The sequence below is a fragment of the Drosophila albomicans genome, chromosome 3, assembly GCF_009650485.2.
Source record: "Drosophila albomicans strain 15112-1751.03 chromosome 3, ASM965048v2, whole genome shotgun sequence".
NCBI lineage: Eukaryota > Metazoa > Arthropoda > Insecta > Diptera > Drosophilidae > Drosophila > Drosophila albomicans.
The window spans coordinates 31651601-31668070 of NC_047629.2; the positions used below are offsets into that span (position 1 = coordinate 31651601).

At 35.5% G+C, this 16470-nt stretch overlaps 4 protein-coding genes across 4 annotated transcripts; all 4 read right to left on the minus strand.

The window, feature by feature from the left end:
* Positions 1–18: 18 nt before the first annotated feature.
* LOC117566483 (uncharacterized) lies at positions 19–1604 on the minus strand. The gene is made up of 4 exons (XM_052005721.1): positions 1399–1604; positions 1188–1334; positions 625–1122; positions 19–561 (listed from the first exon to the last, which is right to left on the minus strand). The coding sequence occupies exons 1-4, from the start codon at positions 1594–1596 to the stop codon at positions 400–402; spliced, it is 1005 nt and encodes a 334-aa protein (XP_051861681.1). The 5' UTR covers positions 1597–1604; the 3' UTR covers positions 19–399.
* Positions 1605–4262: 2658 nt separating this feature from the next.
* Positions 4263–7457, minus strand: LOC117569102 (endoplasmic reticulum metallopeptidase 1-like). Its single transcript, XM_034250120.2, has 10 exons — positions 7416–7457; positions 6690–7354; positions 6547–6631; positions 6369–6489; positions 6148–6302; positions 5705–6088; positions 5265–5630; positions 5062–5208; positions 4506–5003; positions 4263–4449 (listed from the first exon to the last, which is right to left on the minus strand). The coding sequence occupies exons 1-10, from the start codon at positions 7434–7436 to the stop codon at positions 4288–4290; spliced, it is 2604 nt and encodes an 867-aa protein (XP_034106011.1). The 5' UTR covers positions 7437–7457; the 3' UTR covers positions 4263–4287.
* Positions 7458–8294: 837 nt separating this feature from the next.
* Positions 8295–11519, minus strand: LOC117568980 (endoplasmic reticulum metallopeptidase 1-like). The gene is made up of 10 exons (XM_034249943.2): positions 11475–11519; positions 10737–11413; positions 10591–10675; positions 10410–10530; positions 10186–10340; positions 9734–10117; positions 9310–9675; positions 9107–9253; positions 8551–9045; positions 8295–8484 (listed from the first exon to the last, which is right to left on the minus strand). Exons 1-10 carry the CDS (start codon positions 11493–11495, stop codon positions 8323–8325), a joined length of 2613 nt encoding a protein of 870 aa, XP_034105834.1. The 5' UTR covers positions 11496–11519; the 3' UTR covers positions 8295–8322.
* Positions 11520–12348: 829 nt separating this feature from the next.
* On the minus strand, positions 12349–15551 carry LOC117571567 (endoplasmic reticulum metallopeptidase 1-like). The gene is made up of 10 exons (XM_034253776.2): positions 15489–15551; positions 14756–15426; positions 14617–14701; positions 14441–14555; positions 14221–14375; positions 13767–14150; positions 13345–13710; positions 13147–13293; positions 12588–13085; positions 12349–12520 (listed from the first exon to the last, which is right to left on the minus strand). Exons 1-10 carry the CDS (start codon positions 15507–15509, stop codon positions 12359–12361), a joined length of 2604 nt encoding a protein of 867 aa, XP_034109667.1. The 5' UTR covers positions 15510–15551; the 3' UTR covers positions 12349–12358.
* Between the last annotated feature and the right edge of the window lie 919 nt (positions 15552–16470).

A 16470-nucleotide genomic window follows, 5' to 3' on the forward strand; every position in this document is an offset into this window, starting at 1 on the left:
TTTCTGGAAAAACATACGTTCGAAATCCAAAATATACCAAAAAATAAGTGAATCGATAATTTGTATAATTCAAACATGATTTTTTTGTTTTCTACATTTTAAAACAATTACTTCTTAGCATTCGAATGGTTCTTTTAAATTTCGGCAAAATGTAATTGTTTAATGAATCAAATGAAATATTATCAAATTTGACATGCTCAAAACTAGATGGCCACACTGTTGGTATTCCGTGGTTGTGCTTGCACCAATGAACAGCTGTGTTTGGTTTATATATCAATATACCACTAATGAATACGAGGGAAAGTACCAATAAATATTTAAAACTGTGTTTATTTTGGTGATTTAAAGCATTACATTTAACATTTGTCTTTTAGAGGCGTTTTTTTTTCTTTTGAAAGTTTAAAATTTATATCTTTCATATGATGCTGGCCAGTCAGCTTGAATGGCAAAGGCGGGGAACTTAGATCGAAAGTCTGCAGTTTCCTCATCAACGACATCCCCTATATAATGTCCTGAAACTCCAAGTTGAAGTACTGGTACGTCAAAGTTTCCATTAAGTTTCTGAAATAAAAACTAGTTGTACAGTAATGTTGGAGAAAAATTAAATGAATTTTAGAAGTATACCGAAATTTCTAGGAAGAAGTTTAGTGGTGAACTGTCAATTCCGTAGTTAAAGAATATGTGATATGCTAATGGGTGTGCTGGAGGGTTATTCAAATAACTTTCCAAAAATGACCAATTTGTTATTGTAGCATCTTCAAAAGCTCCGAAAAATAGACTCATTTGAGGAGGTCCCGTCAAATTATACTCAAAACGACAAGTTGTAGAGTTGATTGTAGTTTTACTAAGTAATTCCAATTTGGTCGTGCCTGGTGGTGTTATTGGTTTTGACCGCGGCATCCATTTGCTTTCCAATCTCTGCTGCACATAGCGGTAATCATACAACGGCATTCCACACATCATGTATTTTTCACATCTTGACGTTAAACTGACTAAACCAGTTAAGTTTACATTTGTACCCTCAAGAACTGTTTCCTTACGCCGATCCTGATACAAAAAGAGGTAACCAGACTCATCCTTGCTGAGAGCTCCATCATACTCATAGAACTTATTGCGCACGTGCTGAAATTTCGAAAAATATGATAATAGGTTATGAATCGCAATATATTTTAAGCCAAAATACTTACCAAGTATGCAACTCGTTGGCCACTTGTCCGTGGACGATATGGGAATCCTAATTGTGTACTACTGGCTAAGAACACAGAAAGAGCTGTAGTTGCTATTAAAGCATATACTACTAAACTTGGTCGACGGAAAGTGTTGATCAGTGGTGTCTATTTAAATATATGTATGTACATGTTAGAACAACTGTAGATATATACAATCTTGTTGGCTTACCAAGAATCCAAAAGAGAGAACCGTTCCTACGGCTGCCAATACTGCGATGTACAAGTCCCTGTTAGACGCACTTCCTGCTCTGGCGCCCATTGGAGTCAAAACGACAATAAACAGGTATGCTATATAACTGCTATATAGCGCAGGAATAATTTGGCTTATTTTCAATAGTGCTACCCAAGAGTAGCCCTTGTCGTGCATTGGAGTTAACAGATTAAGTGTCAATGGTACCACGTAGAAAATAAGGGGAATCATTAAAATATATGAAGAACGAATTTCCAAGGCTGTAAGAGATATGGTTAGAAGAGCGAGGATTACAGCTTGACTATGCAAAGCCAATTGAAGAATGTATGGTGTAGATAGTTTATCCTAAAAAATTGAAATAATGAAAAATATAATAACATTTTAAACGATTCAGGAAGATACTTACATTGCGCTGTAGGCTGAAGTAAATCGTTGTCGGCAAACTAAGGCCAATAAGTGAAGGGCACACGTATAATCCGATTATCAATAACGGGGTGCTATAGTAAGTCAGTGATAGCCCGACGGAGTCCATCAGGTAAGCGACAACGATAGGAAGAGCTAATCCGAGAGCAAAGGCAATAATTTGAATCACAATCACAAGTATAAACCATCGTATCACATGGCAAATTGTCACTTGGGAAACATCTGACATGCGCCATATTGAAATAAAAACTAATACGAGAGCAGTTCCAGCAATTCCGAAGTTCAAGTACTCGGCTGTAGTTTCAGAATAGTGAAAGAAGTAGAGTCCCAAAAAATCGAAGAAGACAACATGTCCAGACTTGTGAGCCTTAGAAAATAGGTTGTAAAATATAATATATTATTAGATTATCTCTTCCTAGATAAATGCTTGTTTACCTCTATGTTTCTTAGTTCAGGAGCATTAGCCAAAGCACTAACTAAATTAAGAACATTATCTCCAGTGTTTTGCAGGGATTCATACGAAATTAAATCAGCCAAATCATACTTCGTGTGATATATATAACCATTTATAATCTGACTCATATCTAAACCTACATATATGGGAGACAAAAATAAAGTATCCACGCGTTAAATGAAACTTTTATTACCAACCTGGCATGTATTCTTTAAAAATTCGGAAGTCGGAATCAGATGGTATTATACCAGACTGGAATATCTCCTCAGCTAAAGTTGTTCCAAAAGGATGTTTGGCATTTTTATAGTAATACTGCAAATTGCATTGTTGAATATTTGTTCGATATTTGATTTTTAGTAGAATAACTTACATCTACTAGCCAAGAGTGATTAGGTCCGCTTTGAAATAGAAGTTCCCGTCCATTGCTGCCTGCAGCATCAAGATTAACGCACGCTCTATAATAAGGTTATTTATGTTAGTGTTCAAGGACACAAAATGATATGCTTACTTAAGGAATGGCGCCCATCTATGAGTAGTCATGAAACCGTGTGCAGCCAGCAAGTAACTTTCCTCAGCTCCATTGAACAGAAATACGACAGGATGCTCAAAGGTTTGCTTTGTCGTTGACATCACTCTCAAGACCTCTAGCATAGTGACCATCATAAATCCAGCATCGCCAGCGGACGGTGTAGCTGGCTTCGAATCAAAGTGACTGTTGACCAGTAACCAGGTTTGACTTGTGCTATTCCTTGAACTGATTTTAACAGCAATGTTTTGAACACCTTGGTACATAATAATCAGATCAGAATGAATAAATTGTCCTGATGCCTGTGATAAGTCAATCTCAATATCATAATAATCTTTCAATGAGTCTTCCTTAATTTGATTTAACTGCTTTAGAAGAAACTCTACAGCAGCAATCTCATTCTCTTTGCTTCCAACCATTTTGGTGCCAATGTTAGAGAGAGTATATAGATCCTTGTAAGCACGTTCTGGAATAAATACATTTGAGGCGGCTTCTTCTATGGTCTTTGCTTTGGGCAATCGATAGAACAATGGAATTACCACGGCAAAGAAAAGCACTCCCCAGAACAACAGGTAACTAGTTGCTAAGAACCAAGGTAATTTTTTATTTCCGGTTCCATTACTGGCTCCTCTCACAATCTATTTGAAAACAATTTGATTGAAATTTGGTTGGAGTATTATGAAGCTTTGAATTCTTACAAGTTTTTCCGCGTCAACCATCGTGAAGTGAAACCGAAATTTTTCAATGGGTCAACTGCTAAAAACGGCTAGTGCAGACTGCTTTTATACTGGAATGTTTCAGGGAAATAAATCGTAAACGATCTAGAGTATAACAGTTGTGGATAAACATTATGATACCAATAAATTGATTGATTGAAATACATATGACCAACATCAGTATTGGTACTGGATAACAACATTAAATTATAAATTCGAGGGTTGGTCAAACAAATCAAATGTTGATTATTGATATAAAAATTTTAGGAAATCTTTACGGAAGTGAAGGTAAATATTAAATGCAATAATCAAAGTAAATTTTTATTTAAGTGTAAGAAATAATTATTGAATATAATGAAAGTTAAATATATATAATTATGTAAGCGACACAAATATAAAAGACAACTATTAAAATATGCATATTTTTTAAATTATTATTATACATTGTTTTATTTTTTTAATGTTAAGGTAAATTCAAATATCCAAGAAACACACACTTAATAAAACCTGCAAGTAAGTTATCTCCAAAATATAAACATACATATATATGTGGAGTTATTGTAACTGTGTGAGGACATATAAATCTTATCAATAGGCCAATATAAACTAATTAGCCTGTTGCTAATGTTGTATAATACTCGTATGCTCAACAGAAAAAAACCCCGCTTATCTCTTTTCATTCTATTATCACACAGTAAGAAATTCGAAAATGTTGTAATGTAAATCAATATTTGTATTTATTTCCTTGCTTAAAATTTATATCTTTCATATGATGCTGGCCAGTCAGCTTGAATAGCAAAGGCGGGGAACTTGGTTCGCATGTCTGTCGATTCCTCATCAAGGTCATCGCCAATAAAATGTCCTGACACTCCAAGTTGAAATAGAGGTACGCCGAAGTCTCCATTATGTTTCTAATAAAATACTGATAAGTAAATTTAAATTATAAGTTTTATCAATTGTAACTTACTGAAGTTTCCACGAAGAAGTTCATCGGCGAGCTGTCAATCCCTTGGTTAATAAGTATGTGATATGCTAATGGGTGTGCTGGAGGGTTATTCAAATAACTTTCTAGGAATGACCAATTTGTTATTGTGACATCTTCATAAGCTTCAAAGAATAGGCTCATTTGAGGAGGGCCTGTCAAATTGTACTCAAAGCGACAAGTTGTAGAATTAATAATGGTTTTACTAAACAATTCCAGTTTTGTCGATCCTGGTGGTGTTACTGGAATTGAACGAGGCATCCATTTGGTATCCAATCTCTGCTGGACATAGCGGGAATCATACAATGGCATTCCACACATCATGTACTTTTCGCAATTTGATTTTATGCTGACTAAGCCTGTTAAGTTTACATTTGTACCCTCAAGAACTGTTTCCTTACGCCGATCCTGATATAAAAAGAGGTAACCGGACTCATCCTTACTAAGAGATCCATCATACTCATAGAACTTATTGCGCACGTGCTGAAATATCGATCAAAATTACATAAAATGAATTTCAATTGTGAAACCAAACACTCACCAAGTATGCAACTCGTTGGCCACTTGTCCTTGGACGATATGGGAATCCTAATTGAGTACTACTGGCAAGGAATACCGAAAGAACTGTAGTTGCTAATAGAGCGTAAACCACAAGGCTTGGTCGACGGAATATGTTGATGAGTGGGACCTTCATAAAAAAAAAAATAGTACAACTTTAGAAAGATTTATAATTAGACAACTTACCAAGAAACCAAAAGAGAGAACTGTTCCCATAGCTGACATTGCTGCGATGTATAAATCTCTGTTAGAGTCGCTTCCTGCTCTTGCGCCCATTGGAGTCAAAACGACAATGAACAGATATGCTATATAGCTGCTATAAAGCGCAGGAATAATTTGGCTAATTTTCAATAGTGCTACCCAAGAATAGCCTTTGTCGTGCATTGGAGTTAACAGATTAAGAGTCAGTGATGCCACATAAAAAATTAATGGAATCATTAAAATATATGAAGAGCGAATTCCCAAAACTGTAAGAGATATGGTTAGAAGAGCGAGGATTACTGCTTGACCATGTAACGTCAATTGAAGATGGTATGGTGTAGATAGTTTTTTCTGAAAAATTTAAATGAAATCAATTATAGTATAGTATATGAAATCAATTCAAAAATCAATAGGAAGATTCTTACGTTACGTTGAAGAGTATAATAAATAGTTGTTGGTAAACTGAGGCCGATAAGTGAGGGGCACACATATAATCCGACTACCAATAAAGGCGTACTGTAGTAAGTCAGTGATAGCCCGACGGAGTCCATCAGGTAAGCAACAACGATTGGCAGAGCTAATCCAAGTGCAAAGGCAATAATTTGAATTATAATCACAAGTATAAACCACCGTATCACGTGGCAAATTGTCACTTGCGAAACATCTGACATTCGCCATATTGATATAAAAACTAATACGAGAGCAGCTTCGGCAATTCCAAAGTTCAAGTACTCGCCCGTAGCTTCAGAATAGTGGAAGAAGTAGAGACCCAGGAAATCGAAGAAGACAGCATGACCAGTTTTGTAAGCCTGTTAGTTAGAGACATTCATTAATGTTTTTTAAATTTTCGATGAAATCAAAGTCTTACTGAAGTATCATATAATTCCGTGGCATTAGCTAATCCTCGGACCAGACTGAGAATATTATCACCAGTGTTTTGTAAAGACTCAATAGGAATCACATCGATAGTATCGTATTTGGTGTGATATACGTATCCATTAAAGCACTGAGCCATATCTAAGCCTATTTGATTAAAAAAATATTTAAATTAACAATTCTAAGGAAACGTTTATAAAATAGTATAGTTACCTGGGATGTTGGCATATGTTTTGAACTGCCGAAAGTCGGTATCCGATGGCATGATTCCCGATTGGAAAATTTCCTCACCCATAGTTGTTGCGAAAGGATGTTTGATGTATTTTTTATAGTACTAATATATTGTTTAATTATAATATAAATTTTACATTGACTTTGCACAATTACTCACATCTACAAGCCACGTGTGATTGGGGCCACTCTGAAAGAGAATATCCCGACCTCCGCTGCCCGCGGCATCAAGATTGATGACAGCCCTATAGGAAGGTTGACTTATTATTATTATTCCATATTGAGTAAAGCATAGAAACTCACTTGCAGTAAGGAGCCCATTTGTGTGTTGTAATAAAGCCATGGGACGCTAGAAGTCCACTTTCTTCAGCTCCATTAAACAAGAACACGACTGGATGAACAATGGGTTGCTTCGATGTAGCAATCACTCGTAGGACTTCCAACATTGTGACTATCATGAATCCAGCATCACCGGCAGACGATGTGAACGGCTTTGAATCGAAATGACTGTTGACCAGGAGGAAAGTTTCACTCGTACTATTTTTGGGACTTATTTTTACAACAATGTTTTGAACGCCTTTATATAGCATAATCAAATTTCCACGCAAGTACTGTCCAGAGGCTTGCGATGAGTCAATTTCAATATCATAATATTCTTTCAATGAGTCTTCCTTAATTTGATTCAGCTGCTTTAAAAGAAATTCTACGGCGTCAATCTCATTTTCTTTGCTTCCGACTAATTTGGTGCCAATATTAGATAGACTATACAGATCCTTGTATGCACGTTCGGCGATAAATACATTTTTGTCAGAGTCTTCCATCATTTTTGCCTTAGGTAATCTATAGAATAGAGGAATTACCACGGCGAAGAAAAGAATTACCCAAAAAAGCACCGAAAGTGTTGCAAAGAGCCGAGATAATATTTTATTGCCATTATTGACGGTACTATTTTTTGATTCTTCCTCGATCTATAAAAAATATATTGATTAAAATTGTAGTTAAATTCATCAAAATAATGTTCTTGCTTACAAGATTTTCTGTATCATCCATTATGATGTGAATCCAAGAGTTTTAAAGTGAGAACTACTTAGGATCGACAAGAAAAGACTGCTTTTATACTTAAGGTTGCCAAGGAAATAAATCATAGTGTCAAGAGTATAACAGTTTTGGATACAAATTATGATACCAATTAACCAAAAGTAATCAAGGCTAATGATTTCAAGTTCGAGGGTGGTTCGAAGCAAACTAATATCAAATCAAGTATATTCTGCCAAAAAGCGACATACAATTGTTCTCTATGCGAGATATCATCCACATTGCACAAATAAAAGTCGAGTTTGCCCGATAAAATTGATTTTTTATTAACATCGATATTTGTACACTTATCAAATCAAATTTTCAAAACATTAAGATTGCGGGTTCCATGACGTGAAACCAAATGCTAGTCTTTAGACTCTTTGAAGAAATACAATAAAGATTTTTTGTTTATTTTTTTATATTTGCTACGCCATAAGGTATACGCGTATTATAGATTAAGAAAGTATTTCCGACCCCATGAAGCATACATATTACACACATCCGAGCTGAAATTTCTTATTATTATTAATGAAAATTCACGTTTACGAAATATCTTTAAAGGAATTATTATTTTTGATAATATTACTATTGACAATAAAATGATTATATTCGTTTAGTTATCGAAGAACTTCAATGTAAATATTACAAGCTCTGATTGTAAATACTCTGAAAGCATAAAATGTCGAATACAAAATAAAAGTTTGAAGTCCCCAAAAATGACTAGTAAGTATCTCAAAATCGAGTACTTTATAACATAAAAATTAATTTCATTCACTAATAAAGAGAGAAACAGCTGTTTAATAAACAATAAGTTTATTCATTTTAGTTGGAATGTGTGTCATTGATTTTATTAGCTTCCTTAAAATATGTATCTTTCATATGATGCTGGCCAGTCGGCTTGAATAGCAAAGGCGGGGAACTTCGATCGAAAATCAGCAGATTCCTCGTCAACGTCGTCACCAATATAATGTCCTGACACTCCAAGTTGAAATAGAGGTACGTTGAAGTCTCCATTATGTTTCTAGAAGGATACAAAGTTTAATTAAATATATAAAACACAAAAATGATCTATTTTCTATTATCTTACTGAAGTTTCCACAAAGAAGTTGATTGGCGAACTGTCAATTCCATAGTTAATGAATATATGAAACGATAATGGGTATACTGGAGGGTTATTCAAATAACTTTCTAAAAATGACCAATCTGTTATTGTGACATCCTCATAAGCTTGAAAGAATAGACCCATTTGAGGAGGACCTGTCAAATTATACTCAAAACGACATGTCGTCGAATTAATAATTGTTTTACTAAGTAATTCCAGATTAGTCGATCCTGGAGCTATAATTGGATTAGAACGTGGCATCCATTTGCTTTGCAATCTCTGTTGAGAATAGCGTTCGTCCAACGGCATTCCACACATCATGTACTTTTCACATCTAGACTGTAAACTGACTAAACCAGTTAAGTTTACATTTGTGCCCTCAAGGACTGTTTCCTTGCGCCGATCCTGATACATAAACAGGTAACCAGACTCATCCTTACTAAGAGACCCATCATATTCATAGAACTTATTGCGGACGTGCTGAAATTTCGAAAATATGATGGGTTATGTATTGCAATACATTTTAAGCCGAAATACTCACTAAGTATGCAACTCGTTGGCCACTTGTCCGTGGACGATATGGGAATCCCAATTCTGTACTACTGGCTAAGAACACAGAAAGAGCTGTAGTTGCTATTAAAGCATATACTACTAAACTTGGTCGACGGAAAGTGTTGATCAGTGGGACCTACATAAATAAATAAATAGTGATAGACAGGTTTGTGTATTTCGTAATCAACTTACCAAGAAACCAAATGAGAGAACTGTTCCTACAGCCGACATTCCGGCGATGTATAAATCTCTGTTAGAGTCACTTCCTGCTCTAGCGCCCATTGGTGTCATAACGACAACAAATAGATACGATATATAGCTGATATATAGAAAAGGAATAATTTGGCTAATTTTTAGTAAAGCTGTCCAAGCATAGCCTTTGTCGTGCATTGGAGTCAACAGATTGAGTGTCAATGATGCCGCATAGAAAACAAGTGGTATCATTAAAATATATGAAGAACGAATTCCCAAGGCTGTAAGAGATATGGTTAGAAGAGCGAGGATTACAGCTTGACCATGCAAAGCAAGCTGAAGATGGTAAGGTGTGGAGAGTTTGTCCTGAAAGATTAAAAACATAAATAATGTGTAAATTAAACGAGTAAAGAAAGAAACTTACGTTCCACTGAAGACTGTAGTAAATGGTTGTGGGTAAACTAAGGCCAATAAATGAGGGACAGACATACAACCCGACTACCAATAATGGCGTACTGTAGTAAGTCAGAGACAACCCAAGGGAGTCCATCACGTATGCGACAACGAATGGAAGAGCTAATCCGAGTGCGAAGGCAACAATTTGAATAACAATCACAAGAATAAACCACAATATCACGTGGCAAATAGAGACTTGTGAAATATCTGACATTCTCCATATAGAGAGGAAAACTAATACGAGAGCAGCTCCTGCAATTCCAAAGTTCAAGTACTCGCCCGTAGCTTCAGAATAGTGGAAGAAGTAGAGACCCAGGAAATCAAAGAAGACAGCATGTCCAGTTTTCTGATCCTATATGATAAATGTGGAATATGGAATATTAATGATTCTAAAATTTTAAATTAAATTCATATGCTTACCGAGGTATCATATAATTCGGTAGCATTAGCTAATCCTCGAACTAGACTGAGAATATTATCACCAGTATTCTGGAAGGATTCAAGTGGAATTACATCGATTGTGTCGTATACGGTGTGATACACGTAGCCATTAAAGCACTGAGCCATATCCAAACCTGGAATATTGAATAAACAAGTCTTATATTGATGTTTGTAAAGAAGTTTAAAGAGAATTTTATAGATACCTGGAATATTGCCATAAGTTACGAACTGTCGAAAATCTGTATCCGATGGCATGATTCCTGATTGGAAAATTTCCTCTCCCACAGTTGTAGCAAAAGGGTGTTTGATGTATTTTTTGTAGTACTGATAAATTTATTTATACAATATTTATACAGTTTATTTCCGCATTATAAAACTACTTACATCAACGAGCCATGTGTGATTTGGACCACTCTGGAATAAAATATCCCGACCTCCGCTGCCAGCAGCATCAAGATTGATGACCGCCCTAAAGTTAGAAGGTTAACTTATTATTATAAGTTCATTTCGAGTATAGCATAGAAACTTACCTGCAGTAAGGTGCCCATTTGTGCGTTGTAATAAAGCCATGTGAAGCCATAAGTCCTATTTCCTCAGCTCCATTGAACAGGAAAACAATTGGATGAATTATGGGCTGCTTCGATGTAGCAATCACTCGTAGGACTTCCAGCATAGTGACTATCATAAATCCAGCATCTCCAGCGGATGGTGTAAAGGGCTTTGAGTCGAAATGACTGTTAACCAACAGGAAAGTCTCACTCGTACTATTCTTGGGACTTATTTTTACAACAATATTTTGAATGCCTTGATACATAATAACCAAATTTCCCTCAACGTACTGACCAGAGACTTGCGATGAGTCAATTTCAATATCATAATATTCTTTCAATGAGTCTTCCTTAATTTGATTTAACTGCTTTAGAAGAAACTCTACAGCAGCAATCTCATTCTCTTTGCTTCCAACCATTTTGGTGCCAATGTTAGATAAAGTATACAGATCCTTGTGTGCTCGTTCCGCAATAAATACGTTTTTATTCGCATCTTCTATTGTCATTGCCGTGGGTAATCGATAGAACAAAGGAATTACAACTGCGAAGAAGAGAACTACCCAGAATATCACGGTAGTAGTTGCTAAGAAGCATGGTAATTTCGTAGTGCGAGTTTTTCTCGATTTATTGTTGGGTCCTTCCGACCAGGAGTCCACGATCTACCCGAAAACAATATTGTTCCGTTTAATTGTTAAATTAATTCCATTTTTGTATGCTTACTAGTTTTTCGGTCCCCTCCATTGTCGAGTAAATAGAACGGTTTTCAAATGGATACTACTTGGAAATGACTAGTGCAGACTGCTTTTGTAGTTGCGTAAAAATTATATCACAACTTGTAAAAAGCTTTCGATATCAATTATGATGCTCATTAATTCATCAAAAGTTGATATTGATTGTGTACCATATAATAATTAAAATATCGAGGGTTGTTCAAGAGTTGGATTTAAGAAAATCGAAAATTATAAATATATTAAAATTATTTGAAGTCATACAACGTAATAAGAAATCTTTAAGATGATTTAAATAAATATTATATAATATATGCTTTTATATATTCTTATAAATTAATTTATAATCTATGCATTTAATAAATAAATAACATAATATGCTTTTATTGTATAACAAAAATATGTATAATATAAAAAATTTAAATTCGTTATCTCCGTCTTTTAGCCAGTTTTTAAAGGTGACAAGATATTGTCTTTTTATATAATTTAGTATTAATCATATTTTAGAGAAAATCAGATGAAGTTATATGTTGAATTACTTTACCTAAATTAACTATTTTTGCTAAAATATCCCAAAATGATATTAAGCAATTGTTCATTTATGTCTTAGTTTCCATTTTTTTTTTTTTAGATATGCGCATTTATTAAAAGTGGTTGCGTACGTAACTATACTACCTAAATATAACACCAATATAATTGTTTTTTCACTGTAATTGCGATAACATTGGAATTTTGAAATGGAAATTGTTCCTTATTTATATTTTCCAATACCAGATCTTAGTTATGCGTTTATATTATTCCCTTCCATTAAGAAAAACGAGATCAAACGAGATCATTCTTAAATTAATAAATATATTTTTATTGGTATTCGCTAGACTAATAAATATATCTGTCATATGAGGTCGCCCAATCGGAAAGTATGGCATATTTCGGAAATGTGGATGCGAACTTTTCGGCATGTTCATCACGTTCAAACCCAATGTAATGTCCTACTACTCCCACTTGAATCAGACCTACATTAAAGTTGCCGTTCCATTTCTATAAGAAAGAGAAACATGTATTATCAACAAATGATCTGGATGATTTTACTACGGAAATAACTTACGTAAAGTTCGAAATAGAAGTTTAAGGGTGAGCTATCGTTACCATAATTAAAATGAACATGGTAAGATAATGGATAAGCTGGAGACTCCTCGAGATATTTGCGTGTGAAAGACCAATTAATTATTGTAACATCTTCATAGGTTTGAAAGTATAAGTTTGTTTGAGGCGGACCCGTCAAATTAAACTCTAATCGAACTGTTGTTGTGTTCACGATAGTTTTGCTTAGCAATTCCAATTTGGTTGTTCCTGGCAGAACAATTGGCTCTGAACGAGGTAACCATTTGCTTTGCAAACGATTGTTAACGAAATGTAGATTGTACATTGGCATGCCGCACATCATTTGCGTATAGCACTTGGTTTCAATACTGACCAAGCCGGTCAAATCAACATCTGTGCCATCGAGAGCTTTCTCCTCGCGACGATCCTGGAAGCTGAAAAAGTAACCCGACTCTTCCTTGCTTAAGGATCCATCGTATTCATAAAACCGATTTCGAGAGTGCTGAAATGTAGAGTATTATATTGATGATTGATTCTTGTATTAAATTCTAATAATCACTCACTAGGAATGCCACACGAAGACCACTTGTCTTTGCACGATATGGGAATCCTATTTGTGTGCTGCTGGCCAGATATATAGTGAGAGCTGTGCTAGCAAATAGGGTAAAGATCACAAGACTTGGACGACGGAAAGTGTTGATCAATGGCACCTATGGAACAAGTGTTATCTAAGTTTCAATGAAAAATCATATTCAACTTACCAAGAAACCAAATGATAGAACTGTGCCTAGAGCAGCCAAAACACTAATTGTCAAGTCAGCATTGGAGGCGCTGCCACCACGAGCTCCCATCGGAGTTAGGACCACAATAAAGAGATACATGAGGTAGCTGCTGTAGAGGAATGGAGCAACCTGGCTCAATTTCAAAAGACCTGTCCAGGCATAGCCAAGGTCATGCATTACGGTCATTAGATTAAGCATCAACGAAATCACGTAGAAGAGCAGTGGAATCATAAAAATATACGTGGATCGGATGCCCATCGACGTCAAGGTAATGGTTAAAACTGCCAGAATGACAGCCTGGCTATGCAAGGCCAGTTGAAGATGATATGGAGCTGAGATTTTGTTCTAAAAATTAAGTATATTAAGTGAAAATATATCGAACAATAAGCGGAGGCACTTACATTTTGCTGGAGGCTGTAGTAGAACGTGATGGGCAAGCTGAGTCCCAATAACGAGGGGCACACATACAAGCCTATCAATAGCAGAGGATTACTATAGTAAGTAAGCGAACGATCGTAGGAGTCCATCACATATGTGACCACTATAGGAAGTGTCAATCCAAGTACAAAGGAAATAATCTGCATCACTTGCACCAGGAAATACCACTTGATCACATAGCATATTGAGACTTGGGAAACAGCTGCCATGCGCCACATGGAAATGAATACCAAAGCGAGGGCAGTTCCAGCAATACCATAGTTCAATGATTGACCAGTCGATGCGGAATAATGGAAAAAGTAGAGTCCCAGGAAATCAAAGAAAATGACATTTCCAGTCTTGTGTGCCTGTGGATAAGATTGGGAAACCGATTCGTATTATTTACTTGCAAACATTTTTAAATTGTAGGCCTTTTACTTCAGTGTCTCGCAATTCGGTTGCATTGGATAGAGCCCGAATTATGCTGAGTGCATTATCTCCAGTGTTTTGAAATGATTCACGGGGAATCACATCAATGGTGTCGTATTTGGTGTGATATATGTATCCATTAAAAACTTGTCCAAAATCCATACCTGCAATCGGATTACGTTATCAATACGTCTACTGATTATAATCGCCAATCGCAAACAATAATTACCTGGCATATATTCTTTGAAATTTGTGAAGTCGGAATCAGACGGCACGATGCCAGACTGATAAATTTCCTCAGCCAAAGTGGTTCCAAAGGGATGTTTCGCATATAAATAATAGTACTGTCGCGAAAGAAATTAGAATTATTAATTGAAGTATTTTGTGTTCTTATTTCATGCTCACATTCACAAGCCAAGGATGGTTGGGGCCAGTCTGAAAGAGTAGTTCACGACCTCCACTACCAGCAGCATCAAGGTTAAAACAGACTCTATAATTATGAATCGATTACAAAATTATTTCGATTGTAAGCATTAAAACTCACTTCAGATTCGGCGCCCATCTGTGAGTAGTCATAAAACCGTGTGAGGCCAGTAAAAAAGCTTCCTCAGCTCCATTGAAGAGAAAGACGATAGGATGCTCAAAGGTTTGCCTTGTCGTTGACATCACTCTCAAGACTTCCAGCATGGTGACTATCATAAATCCAGCATCGCCAGCGGACGGTGTATCCGGCTTCGAATCAAAGTGACTATTGACCAACAACCATGTTTGACTTGTGCTATTCTTGCAACTGAATTTCACAGCAATATTTTGAACACCTTGATATTTGTTGAGTAAGTCTGAGTAAGGAAATTCACCAGAAGCTTGCGATAAATCAATTTCGATATCGAAATATTCCTTTAGCGAGTCTTCCTTGATTTGATTAAGTTTCTGTAGAAGAAACTCGACTGCATCAACTTCATTTTCCTTGCTGCCAATAATTTTAGTGCCAAGATTGGAAAGACCATAAAGATCTTTGTATGCTCGTTCGGCAATGTAAACATTTCTATCTGCATCTTCCAATGTGAGGGCCGTGGGCAATCGATATAAAAGTGGTATTACAATCGCAAAGAAGAGAAGTCCCCAGAAGAGCAAGAAGCCACTTGCAAAATACCAGGGCAACTTTCCATTTTTATCGTTTCTAGTTGCTGATAATGAGCTATACTCTTGAGTGATCTATTAAATATATTTTATTGTGATAAACAGTTATTCATTTACTTCTATTTTATATTCCTTACAAGTTTCTCTTTGTCACTCATATTGCTAATTAAATGTGTATTCTTCTGTGGTGAGTCCGATGGTTGGCAAATATGAACTAATTTGCTAAGGCGTTTGTTAGCCTATTTTATAGTAATCAGGTACTAGCGTAACATAAATTTAATGTGTAAAAAACTGGTGAAATTGGGTAATAATCAAATTGTATAATGTAGGCTTTTGATTATTATGTCTGCGAGGGTAGTTAACAAAAGAACTGTAGAACAAAAAACAAGATTAAAGACTGATTTGGCGCCTAAATCAAAAACATCGTGTTATTTGTGACGAGTATGTCATAAATAAGCATTATAAAAGATTATAATTACTTGCTATAGGGAAATTTCTGTAGTTGAAATTTCTGTTTAGCTTAAAAGCGGAATGATTCGAAGCATTTGAAAACATATCAAGCACACGCCGAAATAAACAATTCACTTTATCTGGGAATGACGCCAAAACTTATCCATCCACCCTCTTTCTTAGAAAAACAAAATATTTTATTGACTGTATTTATCGGAAGCGCTCTTATTATAGGCGGCACTCTCTGTACATATGTACATACATACATTCAAAATACTCTGATATAAATTGCCGATATCAGATGGTCGTCAGCGATTATATTATTGTGACGAGCTACCTGACTCGTCAACAAAATTAAAACGCAGCTCAGGGATATACCAAAATAATTGGTTATTATCAGCATTTACAATTGTTTTATTATTTTATGAATTAGAAACACGCTTCTCGAATTTACTACGTAGCAATAAATTAGTAAGCGCTTGTTAAGCACTAACTAATGAGTATAGGGCTTAATGCGAAATTTGCTTAGTTGTCGTCAAGCGCTTGAGATATGTAACATAGTATATTCTTATCACTCGCTCGATAAAGCAGAATAGCTACTTTGACTAATTATTATCACGTTTCAAAATGGCGATTATATATTCATATTCATAATATTAATAAATTATC